The following is a 27,575-nucleotide window of genomic DNA, read 5'->3' as shown; positions in this document are numbered from 1 at the left end:
GCCAGGCTGCTGTGGAAGCTGCAGAACGGATCGCCTTTCACTAAATTCTTTTCCAAGTGGTACCTAGACCTTTCCCTGGCCCTCTCCACAGAGCTGAATGTCACCCATTATGTATAATTCACTAGAGATCATTCATCTCTCGTCTTTCTGACCCTGTTGTGTTCAAGAACACATGGCACCACATTTGCAAGAGTCACTGACAGTACTGCACCAGCAAAATATTTACATGCTAGGCAAGGCCCAGACTGCAAACTGGAGATCAAGATCCAGACCTGAAATCCCCCAAAAGTTTGGAGTGGTTTGAAGCCAGGGTTTTCATTTAGCCCAGTATAGATCAGCTACAGTGTTCAGATCTGCTTCCAGCCTGGATTCCACAATTCTCTGAAGTTTCAGGGTGTTTGGATTTGGACCCATGTTTAGTGTACACACACACATCCACAGGTAAGTCAACATGCACAACGCATGTTTGCGCAAGCATTGCAGAGCCTGGCATATTTGCATGTAATTACCCACTTGGAGAGGCGGTAATAGAATCAGCAGAATTTGCACAAAGACAATCCATTCTACAGACCTTGCTCCCAAACCAACTTGCCCCCAAGAATACAGAAATGAGTGCAGAAAAATTGCAACAACCAATGGAGAATATGTTCAGCTACATCATTCCCAATTCTGCCATTAGCTCTGCTCTTCCCCGTCAATATTAAAAAGCCGTGAGACTGGGCACATTTCACTTTATAAAGGTTAAGCAAATCACTCAATATTTTTCCATCTTCAGCACTCTTGATCCCATTATCGGCAGCCATTCGCACTCATATGTCATCTGAATTTTCACTTGTACACACAGTAACACTCCTGGTAATTTGATGGACAGGGCTCTTCCTTTCCACACTAATATTTTGCAAGATGTTCTCCATGGTTTATAGGAAAAACAGAAATTGGCTTTCTTTGGGGGTTATATTTTATACCTGTGATTTCTCTTTAGACCCCACTTTTGGCTAAGAGCAAACTCCCCATTCTGGTTACTCTCCCCTAATATAGAATCAATAGGCAAGGACTTAATTAATCCCCTGACTAAACTAACCGTCCATGCTCAAGCCCAGGGACAGAGTATTATTGAGGGAAGAGGGGTCCATGCCAGGAATCAGTTTGGATCTACACACCAAATTCCAGTTACTTAGGGAAAGTATTGGCATCATAAAAGCAAAGCAATACAAACCATACACACCTCCACATATTACTGTAATAGATGACAACCCACATTTCATATCACTCACTGCAACTGCAGAGCAGAAACAAATTAACCTCTGAGAACTAATGGAGAAAGTCAAGAAAAAAAATGGTGAAAACAAAACAATGAAGAGCACAGTAGAGATGGGTCTGTACCAAAAATTTCAAATCCATGCTCCCCAAATTTTAAGCTTAAAATTTGATCTGAATTTTGAACCTCTCTAAATTACCAGCAGGACAGTTCTGCGTAGGCCCCTAATTTATTTTATTGATTTGAATTTTTAAAATACAACCATAGGGCCCATGCAATGCTCTGGGAATCCATCCCCTAAATTTAAAAGTCACAATATAAAAAAGGGACTGCCCATAAATATATCCACTTCACACCACTCCTCTCCCACCTCAACTAGCTTAGAGGAGAGAGAAAGATGGGCTTTGCAATGTGCCTGCAAGGTTAATAGATCTGACCCCTTGCATTGATCAGAATGTGAAGCATAAAAAGTAAAAATCTTTCTGAGCCATCCCTGTGCACCGAGATGTTTGCAGAGTTGCATTTGCAGATTAAATATCGGTGTGCTAAAATGTTTCCCATAAGAGTGCAGCCTCCCTGTTCACATAGCAATTTTAAAGGAGACTAATTTTGTGTCCAATTACCCCATTCTGTTCTTGATTTTTCAGTCTCCATAATCCTTCATTCAGTCCTTGCGTTATTACAGGAGACTGCAATTGGTGCCAACTTTGGTAACCATTTTTGTGACGTGGACAATTCTCTACTGAGATCTGCCAAACTTGTTTCACAGAGTCCACAAAGCAGTCAGCGGATGGCATCGTCTTTAGGTTACTAGTGACTTGGGATGCTTTTGGTCTGCCCACCTAGCAGTGAAAGGAGATGGACAGCACAGCAGAGACTAAGTCTGCGATTTCTCAGAGGGCCCACTTTTAGGGCTTGTCTACATATGGAGTTGTTCCAGAATACGAGTGCCCACGCAGGGAGTCAGTCAGGAATAGCTACTCCGCTTTAAATTCACACCCTACCTGAATCCAAATTAACTTTCAAGTGTAGACAAACCCTTAGATCAAATGTAAAAATTCACTTTGGTGCGGGGCAAAATATTTTCCAAGTCCTATTTACAAAGAAGGACCACAGGCTACCTTTTTCTCTCCCATAAATATCACTGTCCTCAATGGTGAACCTTAAAAGATCTTTTATTCCCTGGATCTGTAAGGTAACAAGCCATCTGAGTCTTTGCAAGTATCCCCTTGCAACACAGATGCAGGAGTCCTCCCCTTCCTTAGTATCCCAAGGGCCTCAACCCAGGGTCCTGAAGAACTGTAACATCTACAACAAACTGTACAATGCGATCATTAAGCCCTCTGTGGATCCTCCTTCAGAAAACAAAAGGAATGGTGGCACCGTGTACTCAGCAACTCTCAGAGTTTCAAAGGTTTCTAGAGTGTCACAGCAGGCCACCGCAATACAATTCACTAAAAAAGAACAACTCACCAGAGCTTCCTGTGCATTTTGACGGCTGAATGGGGAATATGACAGGTTATCCGTGGCTACGGTGCTAGCAGGAGGCAGCAGCCAGACTACACTTTGACTTCATGCAGAGTGTCACTCGCTAATTGCATCTCAAGGTAAGATTACTTTAATAAAATTAGGCCAACCAAATTGCTAATGAAGATGCCAGCAGTATGAATCTGCCTTTTCTTCTCCTGCGCTCCCACTTCGTCATGTCTACTCATTTTCTCTAAGTTTAACTCTCTCACCAGACATGTTCATGGTTACCATGGTAACTAATGAAAACCAAATTTGGAAGAAGAAGAAGAAAAAAAAGGGAGACAGAAAATGCTTTTAAGCTCTGGTGCCACCTGTGTGTCTGAGTCTATTAATTCAAACAACAACAAAACATCTCTCAGGATAACAGACCAGGGCAAGACAAGATTCTTGCTGTCTGCAGGCTCCTCGTTTGGTGCAGTTTTTTAACAATGCCCCACTACTACAGTTAGCTCTGCAGATCACGAGTTCACACTATGATCTAGTCTGAATTGCAACATTTTTACTTACAGGTCGCAGGCCAAATCATAGGGTGCAGCTACAACCCTCTGTTACTGATCCTCCTCTGAGCCTGATCCTCAGAGAGTACGAGTCTAGCAACAGCTGTCAGGAAAGAAACAGGCTTTCAAAAGGCACTAGGGATATGGGTGCCCAACACCTGAAGGACCTGACTTTCAGAGGGTGGGGACTCAGCCCTTTCTGAAAATGCAGCCACTTTAAAGGCACCTCAAAATGGGGACCCCAACACTGAGGTATGCAAAATCACTGATTTTTTTTTTTTTTTAAATCTTGGCCTCATTAGGCCTTTCGCTCAGGAAAGGGAGGCTCAAGCTTTAGCTCTGGGGTCCCTGAGTACAATACCCAACGACGACCAAGAGAGCAGTGGTGGTTTTGCACCATGCAGCTGGGGTAACTGAATACAGCAGCATAACCCCATCGAAGGTGGATCTTCTAGAGTCATAGAGCTGATGTACTGGCTCCTACATCAACCCGCTCCCTGCTGCCATTGTTGGGGATACAGCTGGAGGAAAGACAGTATGGCTGAGGAGCTCCTATGCTGCAGCAATCCCCATAGGCAGCTGATACACCCTAGAGCAGCCCTCAAGCTGCTCTAACTTACCTTTGTGCATATGGCAGCCTCAGAATTGGGAGAGGAAGCAAATGGAGCCGGGGGCGGGGAGGAGGGAGTGCATTATGCCACCTTTGTACCAAAATCTACAACCTGCACTGTGTGCTCTTTGCCTGCAGCCTCAGGTTTGAGCCACTACTGTAGTTAAATATATGTACACAATACTTAATTGATTTCCGAGTCCCAGGTTGGTGAGTCCAGCTGAAGTGGCTGGATTCACATACTCGGTATAGCTCACCCACATCTATCTATTTCACTCTTCGCTCAAGTCCTTGTTCTATTAATGCAACTGACATAATCATTTCCCATGGACACTCAAAAGGCAACAAAGCAAATATTACAATAACTTTATCTGCGGAGCCTGCAACAGCCAACACTGCATAATATTTAATTGTGAGTAAACAACAGACCCTGCAAAGCCTTAGTCATCCTGCTCTCCCATCTTCCTCTCACTCACATAAGGTTAGCCCAGAGAAACTCCACCCAGGTGGGAGAGAACCTATTGAGTTCAATGGGGTGACTCACAAAAATAAGGATTTCTCATGAAGAAGAGGACTCACATTTTTAGTCCCATCATCCTGATAATTAAAGGGAACTAGTAATTTCCTATTTAAGGGAACAATAAAAAAAAAAAAAAAGCTACCAGTATAGGCTAGTTTAATCTTAAGCTTTCATATTATACATGCTGTACCAAATCCAAAAGGGATCTCCTCTGGAAGACAGTATGGCCCTGGAGACAGACTCCAAATCTCGTTACCATTCCCCTTTATTCGGACAATTCAAATCCATTTCACTTTGGTTGTGACAAAGTTGCCTGCTGGTATGCCCTGTGTGCAGTGGATTTGTGATCACAACCCAAGTTTCCCTAGCATATTTGGCACTAATTGACACCACAGTTGATGGTCTAAGCAGAGCAACTGATTGGGACCTTGGAGTCTGACCTGCCTTCCCTGCACTGTCTTCCCAGGACAAGGCTGAAAAACAACATGGATTGGAAAAATATAACAAGTTTTTCTGGCCAATAAGATAAAGTATAGGCCTGTCACTGCCCTTTTCCGTGTTTCAACCTCAAATTAATGGAATTCTGGGAGTTGTAGATCCCAGGGCTGATGGAATTGGCAGAGCTTTCCACACTGCATGCTGGGAAAGGGGGCAGGAGATATAAGGAGCTCAATTTTCCTCACTGCAAGAGAACTGGGGAAAGAGTAAGAATTGTTGCAGTGGGAGCAAATTGTCCTCTTTCATTGACCATATCAGGAAAAAAAGAAATTTTAAAGTGACCTTTCCATGTTTTTCCAGGACCAACATAACTAGCTGTAGTGAACTAATCCTGCTCCTGAATTCCAGTCATTCATAAAAGATTTAGGTAAAGGTGCAGTTTATTCGGACTCTTAAATAATCCTCTCATAGGTTGCATGTGTAATTATGAAAAAAATAACAAAATTCAAAGGGAGACACATGGGCCCCACACAGTCTTTAACAGAGCTGGGATATGATTGTGTCATTCAAGCACCGAGAACAAACCGCATTCTGCAAACCACACGTACAAGGGAAACAGCACCATATGTTTCCGAGAGATATCGATGGAAGTGTCATTACTCGAATCATTCCATACAGCCATTAGGCCCAATCCTCCCATGGTGAAACAGGGTTTGACTCTCCCCCACCACACACACACACACCACTCCACAACTTCCTGAAATTCATCTGTCACACTAACAGTTGTTTTCACATATATCTGGGCCAAGTCCTGAGAAGTGTTACGTGCCACTTGGGTCGTGCTGATCACCCTCAATACCCTTTGAAATCAATGAGCAAGATCAGGTTCCTCAGACATCTGCTAAAGTACAGCATATATTCTGGTATCACAAGTAACATTGACCTAGGACTTGATTCTGAACCCCTCTTGCTCAGCAGTTGTCTTGGGCTCAGGATCTTACTGAGATTCCATGCTAATTAATTTAATGGTGCACTGCGGACAGCATACTTACAGAATTAACCAGCCATGCGCTCTATTTATACAGTAAATATCTAACTCCCGTTTCTATTTTAGGTGTTTCTAAGGTGTCCGTTGCTACAGTATCTAAGCTCCCAAAATTGTATTGTGTTGCTGTTCCAATGTTTTATGCAAGGACATGTGAATTCTGCCCACACACAGAAGCAATTATTGCAGCTTTGTATCCAATCTCCACCTGCCCATTTATTTCAACATTGACCAAGGTTATAGGCTGGGAATATCATCAAGAGGCATAAGCGCAAAGCACAGAGGAGTCAGGAATTAATACGAGAGCAGCACAGCTGCCTTCAGAAGGGAGTCTGTCAGATCCATGCATCTTTTACCACGTCTTTCACAGCATAAGGACACGAACCTGCACACACTTATTGTCTACGCCAATGGGGTTGCCAGAGCTGGTGTTAAACTTGTTGAGCCTGAGCCCCGCTGCCTGGGGCCAAAGCCCAAAGGCTTCAGCCCTGGATCACAGGGCTCAGGTTACAGGCCTCCAGCCTGGGGCTGAGGCCTTTGGGCTTCTGCTTTGTTCTCCTGCCCCAGCCCAGGGCAGCAGGGCTTGGGCTTTGTCCCCTCACTCCTTCTCCTCCACCTGGGGGGCAGGACTTATATGGGCTCAGGCTTCGGTCCCCCATCCTGGGGTTGTGTAGTAATTTTTGTTGTCAGATGGAGTTCATGGTGCAATGAGGTTTGAGAAACCCATGATCTATGTTAAGTGGCATGAGACGTTCCACTACAGCTTGGTGGTAAACGTTAACAGGACTGGGGTCACGGACAGTGGAAGCAGGCAGGCCAGTGGGAAGGATGGGAGTTAGCACCGCACAATGGAAATATTGAGGGGGGAGCTATGTTTCCGCACCTGTGCATTATTCCCCATAAACTGTGCACACGTGCAGGGGGTGGAGGTGCGAGCGGACCCAAAGGAGCTGCAGCAGCTGCCACGGCACCCAGGATTGGGCCAGAGAGCAGACAAGAACCCACCCACCCACCCAGCCCCAAATTTCAGCATCGCCCCCACTCCATCAACTATTCCTGACTCTCCTACCTCCCTCCCATGCCAAGTACGTCCGCTCCACCACCCCGCATTCAAAGCGAGCTTCTGCCACCACTGATCAGGCTCTGCGTTTGTGGAGAATGTGCAGCCATTTTTTCAGGAAGCCGACATTTGGGCCATTATGTTCACTAAGCCCTGATCTGGTTCCCATTGAAATGAATAGCAAAATTCTCCCTGATATCAGTAGGAGCAGGACTGCTTTACTGTGGAATTGCCCAGTGGGTGAACTCTGCCAGTTAGAGACTTGATTACTAAGTATTAATTGTGTCTCCATGGCACCCAGAGATCAGTCGGAGTTGGGGACCCATTCTGCAAAGTGATGTCTGAACATATATTAATAACAAACAGCCTCCAGCCCAAAGGCTTGAGTGTGTAATGCCCCAGTCCTGCAAGTGGACCCATGCATGTGACCCTGGTACTTGCATGGAGCCCCAATTAACTGTAACAGGTTCCACATGGGGGCTGGGATCTGCCAGCATAGATGCAATTGCAGGATGGGGGCCAAAATCTGCAATGGCTGAATGTTCATTCACTCTCACACTTTTGAAACAAACATTGATGTTCTAAGCGACCCCTGCCTTGCATAAAACAGCTCGACATTTTATTAGCAAAATGCAGAGGATAAAAATTGCCTACGCCCAGAAAAATGCATCCCATCTATGAGGCTGCCATAATCATTTATTTTTAATAGAGGGTGTTTTTTAAAGTTTCATACAAATATCTAATGTGGCTCAAACTGGGCACACATTAGAGAAAAACACTGAATGAGGCAGTCCGCCCACAAACCAGCAGTATTGTGAATTTCAGAAAATAATTAGCTGCAAATAGTGAGGCTTAAACAAGCTTCTTTGGGTGTTCACCAAAACATACTGAGCCAAACCCGCCTCGATGCAGCGGACCAGGACGAGGCCACGTGGTGCGTGGGTTTGAACTGACCCTGTGCACTGAGATGAGTATCGCCCACACTGGGTCACTGCACCTCCATGCTACCAAACACCCCCATCCCTCAACCAGCCTCTCCCAACACGGCCATGTGTGCTGGTTACTCGCCCTTTGGGCAGGGTTAGCTAAACTCCCGGTAGTTAAGATGCCTGAGTAGAAGTGCAGAGAGCAGTCAGAGTGTAGCTCATTGGTGAGTCTGTTACCTGTCCCCCTCTGTGCCTGATCTGCAAAGGATGGGAGTCTGTTCCACTCCCACCAAGCGAGTCTGGACACTAGTTCATGCTTTTAGTTCTGGAGGCCTCCGGTGTATCAACCAAGATGGAAGCCATCCCAGCAACAAGAAAACCCAGACAGGGGACACCAGGCAGTCTGAGGCCACGCTGGAGAGGAAAAGAGCACACGCTGTCCCTGTAGAAAGGAGTAGCAAGTACTGCTTTGGCACCTACTTCCTCCGCAGTCCACTGGGACAAGTCCCTGCTACCACTCATTACACAACCATGGCTTCAAAAGCCACAGGAGAGCCCTAGGTTTGCATTAAGGAATGTGGGGTAAGAAGTCCACTACATTGTGAGCCGAGATGTCTGTGGGAGAAGCCGCACAAAACACTACTCACAGTCTCTCCTACATCGCAGACAGCTCAATTTAATGGTTCGCTAGGAACCAAGGGCCAGCTCCTCAGTCGGTGTCTGGGGACTTAGCTCTACTGGCAATAATTTCCACATGCTGAGGATCTGGCCCCACATCTCCAGTCATGGTTTCTTGCTTGGAAATAATCTACAGCCTAGACTATCATGGAAATATTTTTTTTATTTTGTTTATACATCGGCGATCTGGCAAGTCACCTTGTCCTTTATCTGACAATTTGTCACATCAAATCCCATCAGCTGGATGTCACACAACGCAGCTTTGAATGTGAGAGTTGACTTGAGTCTATGGGATGTGACACAGACTAGATGGGGGTGGGGAAAAGGGCTTTTGTTGGATTTCTTTTCTCTTCTGTGTGTGAAAAACTTGCATTTTTTAGGTGGGAGGCCTGACTTGTTGCCAGGAGCATCACAGGCCTCATACATAAAGGAAAATCATGCCCTGCCCCTGAACAAGTTGAAATTTAACCCTATACAGAGAACAAGCAAAGGCCTCTGCAGCCTTTCTGCACACAGGTGAATTATATCCACCAGACATTGCCCTGCTGTTTATCCAAAATCCTCATCCTTTCAAACAGATGGGATGTTTCTATGGCCTGGTCTATGCTCCGATTTTGTATCAGTCGAACTAGGTTAGTGAAGGGTGTGATATCTCACCCAAATTAGTTACAGTGGTACAGTCCCTGGTGTGGACTCCGCTCTGCCTGTGAAAGGGTCCCTCAGTTCCCTGCCCATATGGAAATAACTAGACATAGGCACCTTTATACTGCTCTAACTGCATCCAAATTAAAGGAGTTGAGAGGCTTTAACTATGTAGTGAAGACTAAGCCATAAACAAAGTTATGCTGGCACAGTTTTGTTGGCTAAGAGTGTGGGGGGAAAAAAATCAACCTCTTAGATAACAGATATGCTGGCAACCACCACCCCCTGCCCCCCATAGACATGACTATTCTGACAGAAGAGTGTTTGTCACCATAGCTAATATTGCTCAGGGAGGTGATATTACTGGGCCAATATAATTCCTCCTTCTGTCAGCATATGCTGTGTCTAAGCCAACATGGCCAGAATGGCACAGGCTCCGTAGCACAGACGGGGCTGGTATTGTGAGAGTGGTACAACTTTTGCATTTAGACATGTTCTAAGACATTTGGTAAACCAGGGTTGGGTTGCTTGTGATCCTGCAAAAAGGAACAGCCCCTAAAATGAATTGTTTCACTCCAGAAGCCAACATGTACAATTCCTATAAAGACACTCTTGGGGCATCAGTGAACCAAGGGGTGCTTGTCTCTAACAGTAGCTATTAGCTAAGAGGAATGAAAAATGCAGTGATTCAACAGCAGCTGATCTCCCCCAAAAAGTCATCATTCAATGAACCTTTGCTTTCATTTCATACATGCTTAAAATATCATTTCTTAGCTACCGCCCGTGAGGTGATAGATTTAATTTCTCTGTCATGACTTGAAGGCTTCAGAGGCGCACAGAATCAATTTCCTTGCAAGAAATTCATCTCCGCAGGCTGTTTGAGGGAACAAGCCTGGCTGACCTAACACTCTCCTTCAGCCCATCAGCAGACAGCAAATTGGATTGCTGATGTAACTGAAGCTAATAACACCAGAGAAGAAGAAAAACTGTGCAATCCCCTAATTTCTGAGTGCAGAAAAAGAAGAGAGGTCTCTTGCTCTCAATCTGGTCTCTGTTATATCATATGAGTCCACGTATGTGTGTGTATATAGATGTGACATAGAGAGAGAGAAAGATATCACACAGATAATTTTGCCGTGATTAAAAATGCATTCTGAAAAAAGAATGCCAGAAATTGGTCTTCTTCAAAGGGGGAGTTCAGTCAGAAGTGATACACAGATGTGATGCTGATAAGCAATGCAAAATGGAAATGAGGAGCATGTTAAACGTAACTAGCCATTTGAACTGATGCGGGGGCTTTGCCATAATAAACCCCAACCCTAAGCAGAAGTAACAAGAATGAAAATTTCACTTGTGCAACCCATGGCAGTGAATGATCGTCATGGGATGGTCCATCCAGAAGAGAATCATGAAAAGGACACTCACCCCAACAAAAAGCAGCAGAGGTCAATGGAAAATTGAAGCAGGTAGTCTCCATTTATTATGGGCCTGATCCCATTGTAGTCTGTGAGAAAAGATCCCCATTGTCTTTCATGGGCTTTAGATCCAGCCCTAATTTTTCACAATGATGGAAACTGAAACTGTCATCCAATATTAACAAACTGATGACTTACCTCTTTGGGGGAAGGGGGACCAAGGGGGATGGAACCTGAACTTTTTAAGTCTCCGAAAAGAGAGAGAGAAAAGACTAACAGCGTTTGGAAATTTTCCATTAAAAAAATATTTTTTGACAGAAAATGGCTTTATGACTGAACCAGTTTTCACAAAAATATTTCCATTTTCATTGAAAATTCAGTGAAAAAAATGTAAAAATTTGACATTTTTCACACATGAAAACCTGGAAAAATGGGTTTTTGTGAGGGTATGAAAACCTGGATATTTTCAAAGAAAAATGTCAATGAAACAAAAATAAATAAATTTCATTAAAATATTTCACAGGGAAAAAAGAAAAATCTTCCCAACCAGCCCTTGAACAGACCCATCCAGCCCACAGTGTTGGTCTGCAGAACGTCTCTGATGTTCTGTACAGTGTTTTCTGGGGCCTGGTCCATGTTGCTCTTTGGAAACTAGCTTCATGAAGCGTCCACTGCTTGCTTTGTGATGCTGTTTCACAGTCTAACAGCTTCCTCCCTTAGGATATTTTTCTGATACTCACTCTGAGCTTGATTCTGCATGATGCTGAACATTCTGGCTCTGTACCAGCAAAGCATCTGAGCAGTCCCACTGGCCTCATGTTCTTCCAATTACTGTTGCTTTATATTTAAAATTACAGACATTTAAATGGTTTGCGTTCCTGTGGAGCAGGAATGGCCAACGTTCTCAGCACCTTGTGACATTAAGTCATATTCACTTTAAAGTTTTCTTTAGCCTAACCGCATCCAGTTATGCCTAGTCATATGCCTTTGCTGCAGTTAACCGTCTCCTCCATCTGGCTTTTACGCTGTGTATGAGGAGTGTATGTCCACACAGCAATCCGGAGGCACAATTGCAGCATGTCTAGGTATACCTGAGCTAGCTTTGATCTAGGTAGAATGCAAAAAAAGGAGAATAGTCCTGTCTTGGTGGGCAGCCAGACCGACTACACACCCTGAGTACAATCCTATCTGAAAACCTAAACACACGGGGGGGGGGGGGCAGATGTGAGCCAGTCCTGCTGCCTGTGTAGCTGCAGCTACACTGCTATTTTTAGTGCGCTAGCTTGCTCGGAGCTAGTGCAGAGGGTACGTCCACCTGAGCTGGAAATTATACTTCCAGCCCCAGTGTAGATGCAGTCACAGCTCAGCATGGCTTCTCCATCTCCCTTAATCATCATCTGGCCAAGCTATAAAACAGACCCTTAATGCTATAAGCATATGACTACGTCACTCTTTTCCTTTGCCGTCGAGTCACATTCCCATGAGGTTTCAACAGACCTAGCTAGAAGCCCAGGGTAGGCCTGATATTTTGATCACTAGCAGCGTTGCCTACAACAGGTCAGGTGCAATAAAAATAATATCAACAGTTAGCACGTACACAGCCTTTTGCGTCCTGTGTTGTGCCCAGGGCCGGCGCTTGCTTTTAGGCGGCCTAGGCAATCGCCTAGGGCGCCAGGATAATTGGTGGGCAGTGTTTTGCTGGAGGGGGTGGCAGGCGGCTCCGGTGGACCTGCCGCAGTCGTGCAGGCAGGACTGCGGCAGCTCCACTGGAGCCGCGGACCACCACGCGGGGCGGCGAAATTGCTGTGCGCCTAGGGCGCGCAAACCTCTAGCGCCGGTCCTGCTTGTACCACTGTTAATGGACCGGTGTGTTGAGGTAGAGAAGGTTAAACATACGTTTGCATAGCAGAATTGTTTCTAGAAACCCGAGTCAGTGGCAAACAAACAATTGACACAGCCCCTAGAAATACAGTCCTGCACAAGACAGCACAAGAGAAACAATTACATCACTCTTGGCACCACAGAAAAATTCCATAGGGATCTTTTTTTTTTTTCAAAGGTATAAACACTGGAACCAGATTTAACCTCCCCATTAATTCTGCAAAAATCTCTAGAGATGAGCTCATTCACTGAATTTCTTTTAGGTCATTTATGGTGGGCGTTGCAGGCTCAAACAGCAGGTTCCCAAAGGGGCTTGGGTATATTTTCCCATTAAATAAAGAATAAATGTGCAAGCAATGATTTTACGGGAAATACAAGAGTGATTAAGTACCCGTACAATTATCTCAGACTCAGTGGGAGCATGTCCTGAGTACTATTGCTTGCGTTATAGTAATGCACAGAGACACCCACTGAGATTGCAGCCCTATTGTGCAAGGCACTGTACATGCGCATAGAAAGACAATCCCTGCCTCAAACAGCATACAAGAAAATAGATAGGATAACCAAAGAGTGGGAAGGAAAACAAAGATACAGAGAGTTTAAATGATTTGCCCAAGACCAGTCAGTATACCAATGGCAGCGCCAGGATTAGAACCCCAGGTCTTCTGACTCTTAATTCAGTGCCCTGCCCACTAGGCACCATCACCAGAATAAGGAATGAGATTCTTTATCTTGTAACGGAATCTGCAAGCATGGACCACACTGCTATCAGATCCCTCTGCAGGATCAAGACCTGAGAAAAGGCCTTAAGGTTTGGCCTGCATCGAATACAATATACGTGGCACCATAAGTATTTGCTATTACTAAACCATCAGTAGAACTAATTCTTCATTCTCCAGAAATGTATAAAGCATCCTTTGTGCAAGACAGAAAGGGCAAAGTCCACAGAAATGATTGTGTACATAGAAAACCCTCTTTTCAGGGAATGAAGCAGAGCTAGCGATTTGAGGTCATGAACTTCACACTAGCTAATGTGATGGCCATTGCTGGGCTGGCCCCAGCCCAAAGGAAAGGTGCTGATGCTCTGTTTCTGTCTAATGGGAGAAAGCTGTTTTAGGGTAGATTCAATTCACTCTGGCAGATTGGGATACTTAACAAGAGAGTATCCAATATGAGTTAGGCAAACCTCTGGGCAATTCATCTCACTTCTGTCTGACTCAGTGTGCTATTCTGTAAGGTGCTGGGCAACCCAGAAGAGTTGTGGGTGCTCAGTTTTTTGCAGGAGGCGCTCAGTCCTTTGCAGTGCAGGCCCTGTATTTCCAGCCATCATTCTTCTGTTCTAAGCTCATAGTTCAAGTTATTACTAAGTGAAGTGTGATACTTTCTTTGGTCAGTTTCCTGAGGCTCTTCCCTGGAAATGCAAAGGTCACATTGTCTTGGTGCTGGCTGCCAAAGGACCCAGACACAAAGCTCTTATAATATCCTCAGACATGAAGAGAGGCAACTGTTTGCTTTCACTGACAAACCTCTAGAGTAAAACCCTGGCAAAATGTTCTCAGAATATAGTTCTGACAACGCAGCAATCACACTGGGAAGATTTCCAGTGACTTCAATTGGCTTTGGATCAGGCCCCAAGCTGTGGAGATAGTTAGATTTTAAAAGGAGATGTAATGGTAGCTGCTCTAAGGCTAAACAAGTAACAGGAATGACCGTGGATGGATCTAAGGCAAAACTTACTGGCAGAATTCAGGGGCTGGCCAACGGTGGGCAGTGTTACTCAGCAAAGCTATCAGACAAAACCTGCTCATACTTTTCCAAGATGAGAGGGTCTCCAGTTCATCGATAGTAAAATGGACACAGCAGTAGTTAGTAAGGGTAGATAGGAATCACGTTCAAATCCTAGCTATCAAGAACAAGATGAATAACTCTAATGAGAGCCAAGCCTAGAGCTGGGAATGTTCCTGCTTTAGATCACTGACTCATAGGTGGCAAATGTCCAGGATGTGATTAAATCTATCCATAACACAGAAATCCAAGAAGGCATTAGAAGTTTACCAGGAGGAAGTGGCTGGCTGTCAACCTAACCAGGGTGACTGGACAGTCTGTCAAGGCAAGAAGCGAAGGATGATGTGTGCCCTTAAGCAAGTGTCCCATATGGTGCTGCCGATCCAAATTTGGCCAGGAATAGTTATAATTAAAGAGGACCATGAAATACATTTTGTAATGTGCGTAGTAATAGCACTAGGCTTTTACCCTGGGTACTCATCATCCGCAAAATACATGGATAATGCTACTTTTACACCTTTTTGTTGCACTCTATGGCTGTGTCACCATTAGCCTCTTTTCTGTAAGACTCCCCAACATTGTTACCACCAGTGACGCTCCACCACTGTGAAATGCTATCACAGACCAGCCACCAGTACGCTAACCATGGTCTCATCTAACTTTGCTCAAAGTAGATCTAGCTCACACAATGGCTACAAGACCTGTGGTCGCCATAGCTGGGTAACCCTAATGTTCCCACTCTTTTCAACACCAAAAGCCATGTTTAGGGCCCTACCAAATTAATGGTCCATTTCGGTCCATTTCACGGTCATAGGATTTTAAAAATCATAAATTTCATGACTTCAGCTATTTAAATCTGGAATTTCACAGTGTTGTAATTGTAGGGGTCCTGATCCAAAAAGGAGTTGTTGGGTGGGGGAGGCAAGGATATTGGAGGGGGGGTGTGGTACTGCTACACTTACGTTTGTGCTGCTGCTGGCGGCAGCGCTGCCTTCAGAGCTGGGCAGCTGCTAGCCGGGAGCCCAGCTCTGAAGGCAGAGCTCTGACAGCAGCAGCACAGAAGTAAGGAGGGTATGGTATTGCCACCCTTATTTCTGGCCTACTGCCTGCAGTGCTGGGCCCTCAGTCAACAGCCGTCACTCTCTGGCCAGCGAGTTCTGAAGGCAGCAGCGCAGAAGTAAGGGTGGCATGGTATGGCATGGTGCTGCCTTCAGAGCTGGGCCCCTGGCCAACAGCTGCCACTCTCCAGCTGCCCAGCTTTGAAAGCAGCAGGGCAGAAGTAAGCATGGCAATACTGCAACCCCCTAAAATAACCTTGTTTCCCCCCCCCCCTTGCAACTCCCTTTTGCTTCAGGAATCCCAATTTGGGAAACATTGGTCTCCCTCATGAATCTCTATTGTATAGGGCAAACGCACACAAAAGACCAGATTTCACAAAGAGAGATCAGATTTCATGTACTTTTGTATTTACGTACATTTGCACCTTCCATGGTTCTGCACCCTAAAAAGGATCAGAGCCTAAGAACCATTGGGTCCTTTCAACAGACAAGTGAAAGCAAACAAAATGCAGGTGGGGGTAGTACCAAGACAAGTCTTCTAAAGGCAGCACTCAAACTGTGAGTACATATTGTCCTCCTTCATATTTCTAGATTCTAGGTACAGCGTGAGGTGAGAGACGAATTTTTACCCCAGCATAACAGGACTAAGACCAAGTTCTTCCATGTATAATTAAGCTGATTATCTTGAATGCAATGCAAGCAGCTGTACAGAAAGTCGCTAGACATCTTCACATTTCAACTGGGATTTTCCAAACAGCCTAAGGGAGTTGTGGAGTTCCCTGGGATTTGTGCACCTTTGAAAAATCCCATCCCTAACACAATTTAAAAGAAAGAACTTCTGCCTAGCAAAAGAAGCACTGGAGAAGCTAAGCAACCCAATTACATCCTGTAACCATTGAGGGGCACGTCTTTTTAAAAAGCAGGCCCACTTTATTCAGTGGTACAGCTTGAAAAGGTGTAAAAATCACACAGTGTAAGTGACACGTCAATAGATTTATGCCAGAAAGGTCAGTGACAGCCAGTGCAGTTGCTTTATTTCCCCCCAAAGCAAATTTGACAGTTTATAAATTATACTGTACCTGCCTTAAACCAACTTAAAAGACAGTAATTGTATTTATTATAATCACTTAGTTCATGAATCACCTTGAACTTCAAAGAAAAATAAGCAGTGAGCTGTGCATAAAAATAGCTCTGCTATATAAAGGAGGGTAGCATAAGAAACAAAGATGGAAAAGACCAATTATTCATCTTACCTAACCATTTCCCCTCCAACTCACCAGTAGCTAATGACCACAGTATTTTGAGATCAGACTAGATCATCATAATAGTCTCTACTGGCCGTAAAGTCTATGGGATGCTGGCTCCATGGATATTAGTAGGTCCAGGATTTTACCCTATGAACCTATATTCTCCAATGCTTTGTCCAGCTGTAAGTCATTCAGATAACTAGGCTTCCATCCCCTCCCTTTGGAGACCTTTCACCAGTCTAATGGATCTCATTGTTAAGGACATTTTTCCCTGAAATCCTTCCTACATTTTCTAAAAGTAAAATTCACTCTTGGGCAGAAACCAGCACCTCATTCAAACCCTGTTTTGAGGGCTTCAATGGGATTTAAGTCACACTTATGTCTTGTGATGGGGCCTTTTGCACAGAAGTCAATTTCACCCTTATTGAGCAAGGACTGTATTTTATTAGTAATTGAACAACAGCTACCAAAAAAAAGGGAGGACGGGTGGCCTACAGCTTTGGAATTCACTCTCCTCCTCTTGTCTAAACTAGCCCAAGGCTGAGGAACATCAGGACACGTTGCAAACTTGGGAAATATAAAGACGGGGAATCAATGCGGGAAAAGGATTGGAGCTGAAGTTGCCTGGCTCACTTGTACAGCTGCACTTAAGGTGTATTATAAATAGGGTGACCAGATGTCCCGATTTTTGGGTCTTTTTCTTATATAGGTTTCTATTACCCGCCACCCCCATCCCAATTTTTCACATTTGGTGTCTGGTCACCCTAATTATATAGTAGTGTCAAAGGGACCTAGAGTATGTGGATTGCCATTTTTTAGCATTTCTATGCATCTAAATAAACTAACCATATTCAGATAAATCAATAAGGGCCAGATTCTGCCACCTTTACTCACATAGGTAGCAAATCACTCTTCAAGCAGTAATCAATGGGACTACTCATGGAGTAAGATACCATTCAAAAGGAGTAGGTGTAGCACAGTACGACTGTGTGATTGGCTGGCTAGGATAACAGTGGTTAGTGACAATCTGAATCCCTATACACTACAAGAACATACTACTCAGCAAACCCATATTACTGACCTGAAATTAAAAGGAAACAAATGAATCGATTTGCACATGCTTGCAAATCAAGGACTTTCACATCTTATTCTATACATATGTGCAAAATACACCAAAAGGCTGGATCATGGACTGGAGAGGACATAAATCAAAAAGAAAGGCAGCGGTTGAAAAAATGAACTGACTTCATAGTTTGTTGGGGAGAGCTGGTACTCACCTTTTAACTCAATATTGCACACCCCAGTGCTGGACATACAACTTTCCAGAATGGAAATGTTTAGACCACCTTTGTTTAGGTAATAAAACTGCTTTTGCTGATCTAAGATGTACCTGTCAGTAAGCCTCATCCAATCTTGCCAACTCAGCAGGCAAGATTCTGATCTGAATTACACTACTGCAAACCCACTGATGTTAACCAAGTGGCTTGGAATTTACACCAATGTAACTGAGTGCAGAATCTGGTCCACTGATTGAAAATCAGAGGGAAAACTAGTTGATCAGAAACCCAAGTTCTCTGGCTCTGCAAATATAGTCTCCTATTTAGGAGTATCACACAAAATATGGCTTTATATCAGAGAAAATTCTGGTTACTTACTTGATCTTCAGACTGGCGAGCATTTTTTTGTCAATCCTGAAAAAAAGAAAAAAAAAAAAGAGTGTGTTAAGTATCCAGAGGGTTTTTTGATCTGTTAGGCATTCTAGAATGTCTTTTCCTCATGCACTGTGTGTTCTTAGGAGACCCAAGAGCTGCTGATAAAATTGACTCTCTCAACATTCTCCTTCGGAAATTTCATTTATCTGACCGGAGTAAGTTTCATTGGTGCAAAGCCTTGACCATGAACAGCTCATTGAAATCCCAAAACAGAACGTGCTGCTCAATTATACCATAAAGCAAGTAACACAATATCCCACACAACATGAGTTGTTTACTGATTGTATTTAATTCAAAAGTATCTTTGTATCATTTAATGCACTAAACACCACAACTCAGAGCCTTAAGCAAACCCTTCCAGAAGCAACAGGCAACAGTAAATTTGTGCATGCACAACTCAATAGTAAAAATAGATTTTCTCTATATTTCTATGGAGAATGAAGGTCCCGTTGAGTGACTGTTTCCCAGAACTGATGTTCCTAACCTGTGATTGGTTGTCATTTCATACCCTGATCAGTAATGGTCCACTTAAATCCAACTATATTGATATATATTCTGTAAAGTAGTTCTTATCTGCAAGTCTCAAAGCTCTTTACGAAGGAGGAAAGCATAATTTCATAGGGGGGGAAGCTGAGGCACAAGGAGGTAAAGTGATTTGCCTCAGGTCACTCAGCAGGCTAGTGGCAGAGACAGAAATGGAACCCAGGTCTCATGCAGCCCAGGACCTAGTCTGCAAGATGGGGAGCCTCCCAACAATGCATGTTTTCTCAGGCACTGACTACAACCAGTGTGATGTGAGACACACATTCACACTCATGGTTGAATGATGAAAGGCAGAGAGACTATATCCTATAGGAGACCCACTCAAAGTGCTGTGAGATCTACAGACAAAAGGTGACACATTGTATGCATACAACATAGTACTGTCAACTTGTAGCTGGAGTCTGAGTCTAATGGTTTACGAGATCCCAAGCCATTATCTATTTATTTGGTACTTTTAATAAATGTCCATCTGCATGGAACACATTATTAAAATAATTGTGATGCCACGCTTCATATTCTTTATGAAAATATGCTTATAATATGGATATGACAGATATACTTTATGCAAGATGGGTCTTGTAAGGTATCATTGGAAAGGTTATGATTTACTGAATGTGATTATCCAATTTGTATGCATGTATCATTTCTGTATCTAAAATTAGGAATATGGACTATGTAACAATTACAACGGGGTATGTATTGGGGAGATACCTACCAGAGGACAGGCCTTCAGATTTGATGGGCCCTCAGGAAGGAACAACTAGACCATGAAGATACTAATCTCTCCCCTTCCTGAGAGGCATCTGAGGATGTAACTGTGACACTACTAGGTCAGGTGGTCTTGTCACCTGATGCTAAACATTATCTGGGACTTCTTGTAATTTTCCGCTGAAAGGGAATGGATAGGGGTCAAGGTTGGGAAACAAAGGATTCCAGCCTTATGCAAATCTTATTTAAGGGTGGGAAGGAAAGCAAACGCCTCCTCTCTGTATCCTGTCCACCCAAGAAGAACAACTGCAAAAGACACCTGAAGGGAAGCAAAGGGAGAGTCCAGACTGAGCCAGAGGTCCAGTCTGAAAAGAAATATAACCGGAACACTAAACCACAGAAACTTTGCAACCTGCCTAAAATAACATTTAGGGTAAGAAATTATATTTTATAACCCATTTCTTAAGTATATTGAACTTAGCTTGCGTATTTTGTTTTATTTGCTCAGTAATCTGCTTTGTTCTGTCTCTTATCACTTATATTCACTTAAATTTCACCTTTTGTAGTTAATACAGTTATTTTGTTTATTATTAAGTCCAGTTTATGTAATTTATTACTGGGAAGGGGGAGGAAGAAATCATGCACATCTCTCTTCACATTGAGGAAGAGGGCAGATTTTTCTGAGCTTGCACTGTGCAGATTTTTCCATACAGTGCAAGACGGTATTATTTTGGGTTTGTTTCCCAAAAGGGGTGTGCATGTGAGTGCTGAGGGAGTCCTTTCACACAATGCCTAATTCAGCAAAGCAGTGAGAGGGAACCCAAGCTGAGTTGAGCAAGAGAGGCTCAGTGAAATCCCAGTACATCAGGTGGCATCCCAAGAGGGGAGTCCAACCCGTCACAATAATATTAACCTGAATTAAGACAAAATGTAAAATTGTCTATTGGCAGCGACTGCAAACGCAACATTATCGGTCATGTGGAACTAACTCCCTTTATCCAAAAATCATTCTTTTACAACGTGATCAAAAAAATATTTAACGCTGTTGAAATACTGTTTCCCATCTACTAGTAACTTTACAGAACTCCTCTTCCACGACTGAATTTCCCCACTGAGTGCATACCACATGGACTAATTATGTAACACCAGCTTACACTAATATAATTCTAGCACGGGTCCACTGAAGTTGATGGCGTTAACAGAGGAGCAAGTTCAGTGGAGTGAGATCAGACGCTTGCTCATACTTTGCAGGCCTCTGTGTTAGCACTGCATTCTCACGTCTCAAAATAGTTCAATGTAAAGCCTGGGTTAGCCCACATGTCCTTCCCACATGTTAACTATTGCACAATACTCCATTGCCAGTTATGCTAAATGTAAATACACTTCTGCATTTCCTCCTTTCCTGCAGAGAATGTTTCCCAAGTGTTGTAAGAGCCTAGTGCAATGTTGATTCTTTACAAGTTACATTAACCTTCTTTAAAATCTCCAGATTCAGATTGTTTTCAGAACTCAGGAGAAACCAATTGGCATTTGGTGTGACAGGCATCCAGGCCGGGCCTGCCTGATGCAAGGCCTGTTGAATTCAATATCAAACCTCCCACACTACCTGCAATGGGCTTTGGATCACATCCATCAAGTCCCCCCGCCCCATGTTTATTGTAAGACTCCATGCGACAAGGGTTCTCTAACAATTTTTAGATTCATTTTTCCCCTGAGTTCATAGCGTCAAAAATGGCTGTGACTCAGTAGATTTGGATTCTGTTTCCCAAACACTGGCTCATTGGGAAGCCTTGGATGACTTACTCATTTTCTGTGCCTCAGTTTCCCTATCTGAAACTGTGCCTCAGTTTCCCTACCCACCAGTTTCCCTGCTTCTGTACCTCAGTTTTCCTACTAACCTTCGTCACATATTTTGAGAGCCCAGACAAGAGGTGCAATGTAAGTGCAAAGGGTTGTTATTACTCCAGGAGTACCTACAGTCCAGTAAAAATTCCCCTTTTACAAGGCACATTTCATTACAGCACACAGAGGCTTTGGGATCCTAAGGAAAACGTATTGCAGAGCTGTATAAAAACACAGGGACAAGTTATGCCTGTACTCTGTGTTGGGGGACAATTGGATGACAGGGTGGGAAAGAGTACAGGAAGCCTCATGTCCCAGTGCCCCCATGCAGGATGCAGGCATCGTTAATGGGCAGCTTGTGGCATTCATCCCCTCTGAGGGGCAGGGTCTCTCTAGGTGAGGTGGGGCAAGGTGATGGCCTGGGGACGGAGTGTCCAGGTAAGACTTAAACCTCTCTCCATACTACAGGTTAGCCCCCTCAGTCCTCCCCGATCTCCACCGTTGCAGACTCACACAGCTCATGGGAACCCCTGCACTAGCGGGTTGCAGCCCACAGGGCCCAATCTATTGAAACTAATGGGGCTACTGCCCTGAGCAAGGGCTCCTTCCCTGAGTCAGGCTTGCAGCATCAGACCCATGATCTGGAATCTGAGAGCCCTGGCTCCAGGTCTCACTGAAGTTAATGACATCTCCCTGTAGGCTTTAATGGGCTCGTCAGTCATTTAACCATTTCCCCTTAACATCTGCTCAGACTCTCCGCTCCCAAAGAGTGGGCACATTATTGTTTCTAAGATAAAGCATGCCATGAGTAGCACGCTCCTGGATGAGCTTTATGCAAGGCAGATTTAAAAGCATTATTCATTATTATGTGATAAAGCTGTTCTCAGGTCCTGGTAAAGCAAGTTGAACCTTAAAGCATCTTTTTGGGTGCAAATTGCTGTTGCCTAAACATTTTACTGATGCAAATGAGCCAAGAGGATTGTGGGTAAATGAGATCGTTAACTCCTAAAGGATCTGTGCTGAAATATTCATAGACAACACAGCAGAGCTTCAGCAAGTGGATTTCATACCAATGCAAATGCAAGAAGGAAAATGTCTGTTGCTGTTTTCCTTCACAGAAAGGAAAATGTCTGTTGCTGTTAAGGAAACCACAGTTTCAAGGGGGCTAAAATTGGGACCTGTTTTAATCAGTAGCCTTTACACTTTATATGAGCCTGCTTGAGGTGCAGAACCACACAATCCCCACCATGTGCTGCAGTGCAAGTACCCTGCCTACAGGACCCCCCAAATCCTAACACAAACACAGTGCCGCCCATTGCACAGCAAACACACAGTGGTTCCGCAGCCAATAGGTCCTTACACAGCCACAGAATGCAGAAGTATGGATGTGTCCCACACTGACGCATGCTCCCCTAGCATTCACTCAGAAGCTTGGCAGCAGCCCTCGCTTTCATGATGCAAGAGAAACAGACCTGGGGGGGGGGGAAGAGAGGGAATGGGTGATTCACTTCCAGGCCAGTCTCCATTGGCATCATCAGCCTGTGAAAAGATCATCAAAATAGTGCTTGTTCACAGCCAGTTCTCGGAGGCGGGGAGCAGGGAAGAGAATGAAAGCAGGTAAGAGCATATCAGGGGTCTATCATATGAACCCTGGCTGCTTCTTCCTTTCTGTGAAATGGAAAAAATAATAATTCCCCACCTCACAGGATTCAGTTCGTCAAGATTTGTCCAGCCATTTGACTAAGTATCGCCAACAGAAACAGAGCAGAAAGCTGTGGTATAATTGCAAAGAGCCCCAGAGCTGGCCGACAGACACATTTATTCTGCACATAAAAAATATTGCAGACAGAAAAGAAAATCGCATCTGTGTTGGGCCCAGTGCTGGAAATTGTTGAGTGCTAAAAGATGAGTTCAAGTCTGGCTGAGTAACCTCCCTGATGGTAAATCTCGTTCACAGGGTTCCCACAGAAAGGGTGTGTCTGTCAAGACGTACAGATATACTACTGTGGTAAGATAAATAGATACAGGTGTTGGGTGAATTAGCAGATCACTTCCTTTCTAGTAAACAAACACAGAGGCAGCTCTTCCCATGGTTGTCTTTTTAACTTAACATTCAGCCAAATGTCAGCTTTGAAAAATCAACAGGATCACACACAATTCATTTAACTACAATGGTTACAGAGAGCCTGATCCTGTGCTACTTACTCCCATTGGCTTCAGAAGCTGCTAGATTTCTCCTGCCACAGTAAATCGTAAAGCCAGATTTTCCCCACATGAGTTTCAGAAGACAGCATCTACATCCATGTACACTATCATTTGTGTGGATAACAAGAAAATCCAGAGTTAGAGTCATAAATATTAAGAAAACAAACCAGGGTTTTGGAAAGGTTATAAAGCCCCATGATTCAGTGCTTAAGCCAATGCCATAACTATTGTGGATTAGGAATCTTCCCTGTTGAAGATTCCCGTAACTGCCGTCTGCAGCACTTTTAGCATCCTCCTCTGCAACAGCTGCTGTTGGCTACTGTCAGGGATAAAATACGAGGCTAGAAGATCCCTGGACTGATCCAGTATGGCCATTCCAATGTTCTTTCTAAAAATGGCCTGATTCGGTGAAGAGCTGAGCATCCACAGCTCCCAGACCCTTCAGCTTGTAGGGTGCCCCTTAGATTTCTGACCTAAGTTGCAGCAATGGCATTATGTGCACTCAAGTGTCACTCCAAATTCACACGGCTGCTCCTCATTAGATGCAATCTGTTGTGAGATCAGAAAAGATCACTATCAGCTCAGTGAGGTTCCCACAAGCAGAGGGAGACACATCACACTGCTACGTCAGGGGCTCCTGCAAACCTTACTCTCACGTCTCATGATTCTGAAAGCTTCCTATTTAATTAAAGTGATATAGATATATAGATATATTCAAAGCCCTTACTACCCTTACTCCTTTGATTAACCTTTTACTCCATGAGTCTCATTAGAATTCAACCTTAACCTTCCCCTCATACCTTATGGAGTACACGGCTCAGTTACAGATCAGCTATAGTAATGAAGTTATATAACCTCATGCCCATAAAACGTAGGGTTGCCAGGTATCTGGTTGCCGACTGAAAAGTCTGGTCGAAAAGGGGACCTGATGATATCCAGTCAGATCTACTGACCAGACACCTAATGTCTGGTTACTATGGGCAGGGGAGGCGAGGAGGCACCAAATCACCACCTGCAACAGTCGCTACTCAGCCGGGACCGCCTCCTACCTGCATTGTGTGGCGGCAGCCCCCAGCCCGGGATCTGTAGGTGAGTTGCTCCTGACCTACGCAGGGAGGGCAGGAGGATAAAAGCAATGAGCAACGGAGGGAGGGGAGAAGAGGAGCGAAGGGGAGGCAGTGCCTAAGGGGGAAGGGGAGGTTTTAGCACTCCTGCTGGAGTGTCTGATTTTTAAATATTACAAAGTTGGCAACCCTATAATAGAAGAGTGCTCTGTTATGCAACAGATACCATCAGAGAGTCTGATTCTGCAGGCTGAGTCGTACACACACACAGTCACATGGACTTCAGTGAGATGCAAGTAAGCACTACTCCACGTGAGAGACAGTGGTACAACTGGGGCTGAAGAAAGGAGTCAAAGGACCTGATGCACTAAACTCAGGCCTAATCTAGAGTGGCCTAAGTGTGTGAAAGATGCTCTGCATAATATTAGTATTATCGAAGCCTTAATTCTGAACAGCTGCCAAGAAGTCATTAACCTTGCCTGCTAAAACGTCCAACGATGTATGTAACAGTGGTGTTTCTCCCATCGACTTCATTTGGGACCTTTCCTATAGCACACATTCTCCCTCACCCCTATCCCAGCAAAAGACCTGCAGCCCCCATTTCACTGTCTGCTAATCAGTGTTATAGCACATATCTGGGCATAATCCATGTGGGATTAGTTAGCAGATATCTCTCTACTTCTGACAATATTGGAACGAAGAAGACACTGATCTAGATACAAATATAGATACAGAAACAAAAATCCATAACAATATTGTTTAAAATGAATCAGCATTTAGATGGTGACACAAGCCAGATGGAGGCAGGAAACTCAAAGTTACAACTGGTGCTTTGTCCTTCATTACATGCTGTTGTGAAAGAAAATACAAAGGTGCAGTTACTACCTGTTGTTTAATTCTATGCTTAGTATTATATCCATTCATAGCATCAACTAAGGTATGAAAGGAAATGCAACCTGAACAAGGACTGGATGATTCAGGAAACTAGTGAGGAAATTGAAACCAGCTCCTATGAGCTGAAAAGCCTCTATTTGTGCTAGCTTGCCAGTGACTGAAGTGGTTAACATTATAGTCTACGTCAAATGAGTTTGTTGGGATTTTGATCCAGTTTTCCATGGGCAACTGCCAGGCTACCTTAACACTGGAACCAGGCAAAGCCTAGATTTTTTTCCCCATAGGAAATTATGACATTTTAAAGTTTCATCCTGAAATCAGAACAAAGAGTCAAAATCTCCCGCAAAACAAAAATTCTAAAGAAATTTGGTTTGGAAGTATCTAAATGACCTTATCAAAGTGTTTTATTTCAACTGTTGTTGTATATATAACATACTAATCTAACTAATTGTTAATTTTTCATCACATTTTTTAACTAAAAGGAACATTTCAAAAACATCCCGATTTCACCTAATCTGCATTTTCTGACAGAAAACTGTTCCATCAGAACATTTTTGCCCAGCTCTACGTAAAACCAATATCACAACAGGCACAGATTTAGCAGGCGCAGGACTGAATGTTCAATGAAAAGTGAGCTATGCTCTTGTCCCTAGAAGTTAGAATGAATGACTTTTGCAGGGTGGCCTGAAGAGAACCTTCTTCTGCCTCAAGCTGTATCTGTCCAGTGGATGAAGATAGGCCTCAATGACTGGTTTGATGATAAAATTGCCGATACATCCATTAACTGCTGTGGCCTGATCACAATATACCACACTTGGACTTCTTAGGAGCAGGGAAAAGGGTATTAAATTGTCATCTAGTCAGAAATATCAATCAGTCCCTCATACAGCAATATATCCCTGGGAAAAGGAACGTGCTTCTTTAAATCAGGAGACAGGTGACAAGTTCAGCACTAACTAGTAAGGATAAAGAGTGCATCAATCAATCAAGCAGTCATTGACAACCCAACCTGGACTCAGCGTCCATAGTAAATCAGGCAAGATCCCTGGATGCACGTAATACAGTTTAGGAGATGGATTCAAAGCTTATCTCTTGATGGGAAATGCAATAAACTCTTCCTCCATGTATACTGAAACCACAGTACTCTATTTATTAGAAGAAGAAAGGGGAAGAGACAGGGACACTAAATGGCTGGGTTAACTATAACATTACACAGTGCATCCCTGCTACTACAGATTACAGACCTAGTGAGGAGCTACTGGAAATTCACGCAGACCTCTCCTTGCAATTTTGCATTTACGTGAACAATGTGTTCTTGCCAAAAGGTGAATGGACTGTAAAGCACCAAACCGCTACGCTAAGAGAGGCTGCCCCTTTCAAATCTCAGAAGGAGGGGAATTAAAAGAAAATCAAGTCCCTAAATCAGGGGTGGCCAACCTGTGGATCCGGAGCCACATACAGCTCTTCAGAAGTTAATATGCAGCTCCTTATATAGGCACCGACTCTAGGGCTGGAGTTAAGGCGCCAACTTTCCAATGTGCCAGGGGGTGTTCATTGCTCAACCCCTGGCTCTGCCACAGGCCCTGCCCCCAGTCCACCCCTTCCCATACCCTCCCCTGAGCCTGCAGTGTCCTCGCTCTTCCCTCCCTCCCCCCCCACCCTACTGCACACCACAAAACAGCTGATCGGGAGGTGCGGGGAGGGAGCAGGAGGTGCTGATCAGTGGGGCTGCCAGTGAGCAGGAGGCACTGAGAATGGGGTGGGGGAGCAGAAGGGGGGGGCTGCTGACGTATTACTGTGGCTCTTTGGGAGTGTACAATGGTAAATTCTGGCTCCTCAGGTTGGCCACCCCTAGTCTAGATCACAAGCATTCAGATATTTCCCTTCTCACAAAGCACAAGGAAGACACTTTCCTTTGCAGGTTCTACTTCAAAGCAGGACACTATCAACACCAAAGGGTTTTCCCCTTTAAATTACCTCAGAGAAACCAAAGACGAAACAAAAAACCCCTCCCCCC

At 44.1% G+C, this 27,575-nt stretch overlaps 1 protein-coding gene across 4 annotated transcripts in view; it reads right to left on the bottom strand.

The window, feature by feature from the left end:
* Window positions 1-27,575, bottom strand: part of RAP1GAP2 (RAP1 GTPase activating protein 2) — a 241,162-nt gene that overhangs the window by 177,858 nt on the left and 35,729 nt on the right. For 3 of the 4 annotated variants that reach the window (XM_030536311.1, XM_030536309.1, XM_030536310.1), the window contains exon 2: window positions 18,246-18,281. In XM_030536311.1, the coding sequence (XP_030392171.1) occupies window positions 18,246-18,268 (23 nt within the window). In that variant the 5' untranslated portion in view covers window positions 18,269-18,281. Of the gene's footprint in view, window positions 1-2,731; window positions 2,933-18,245; window positions 18,282-27,575 lie in introns of those variants that run through there. The other variant, XM_030536313.1, reaches the window with a different exon arrangement.

The sequence above is a fragment of the Gopherus evgoodei genome, chromosome 17 (assembly GCF_007399415.2).
Source record: "Gopherus evgoodei ecotype Sinaloan lineage chromosome 17, rGopEvg1_v1.p, whole genome shotgun sequence".
In the NCBI taxonomy this organism is placed as follows: domain Eukaryota; kingdom Metazoa; phylum Chordata; order Testudines; family Testudinidae; genus Gopherus; species Gopherus evgoodei.
This window is presented reverse-complemented; position numbering and strand designations above follow the sequence as displayed.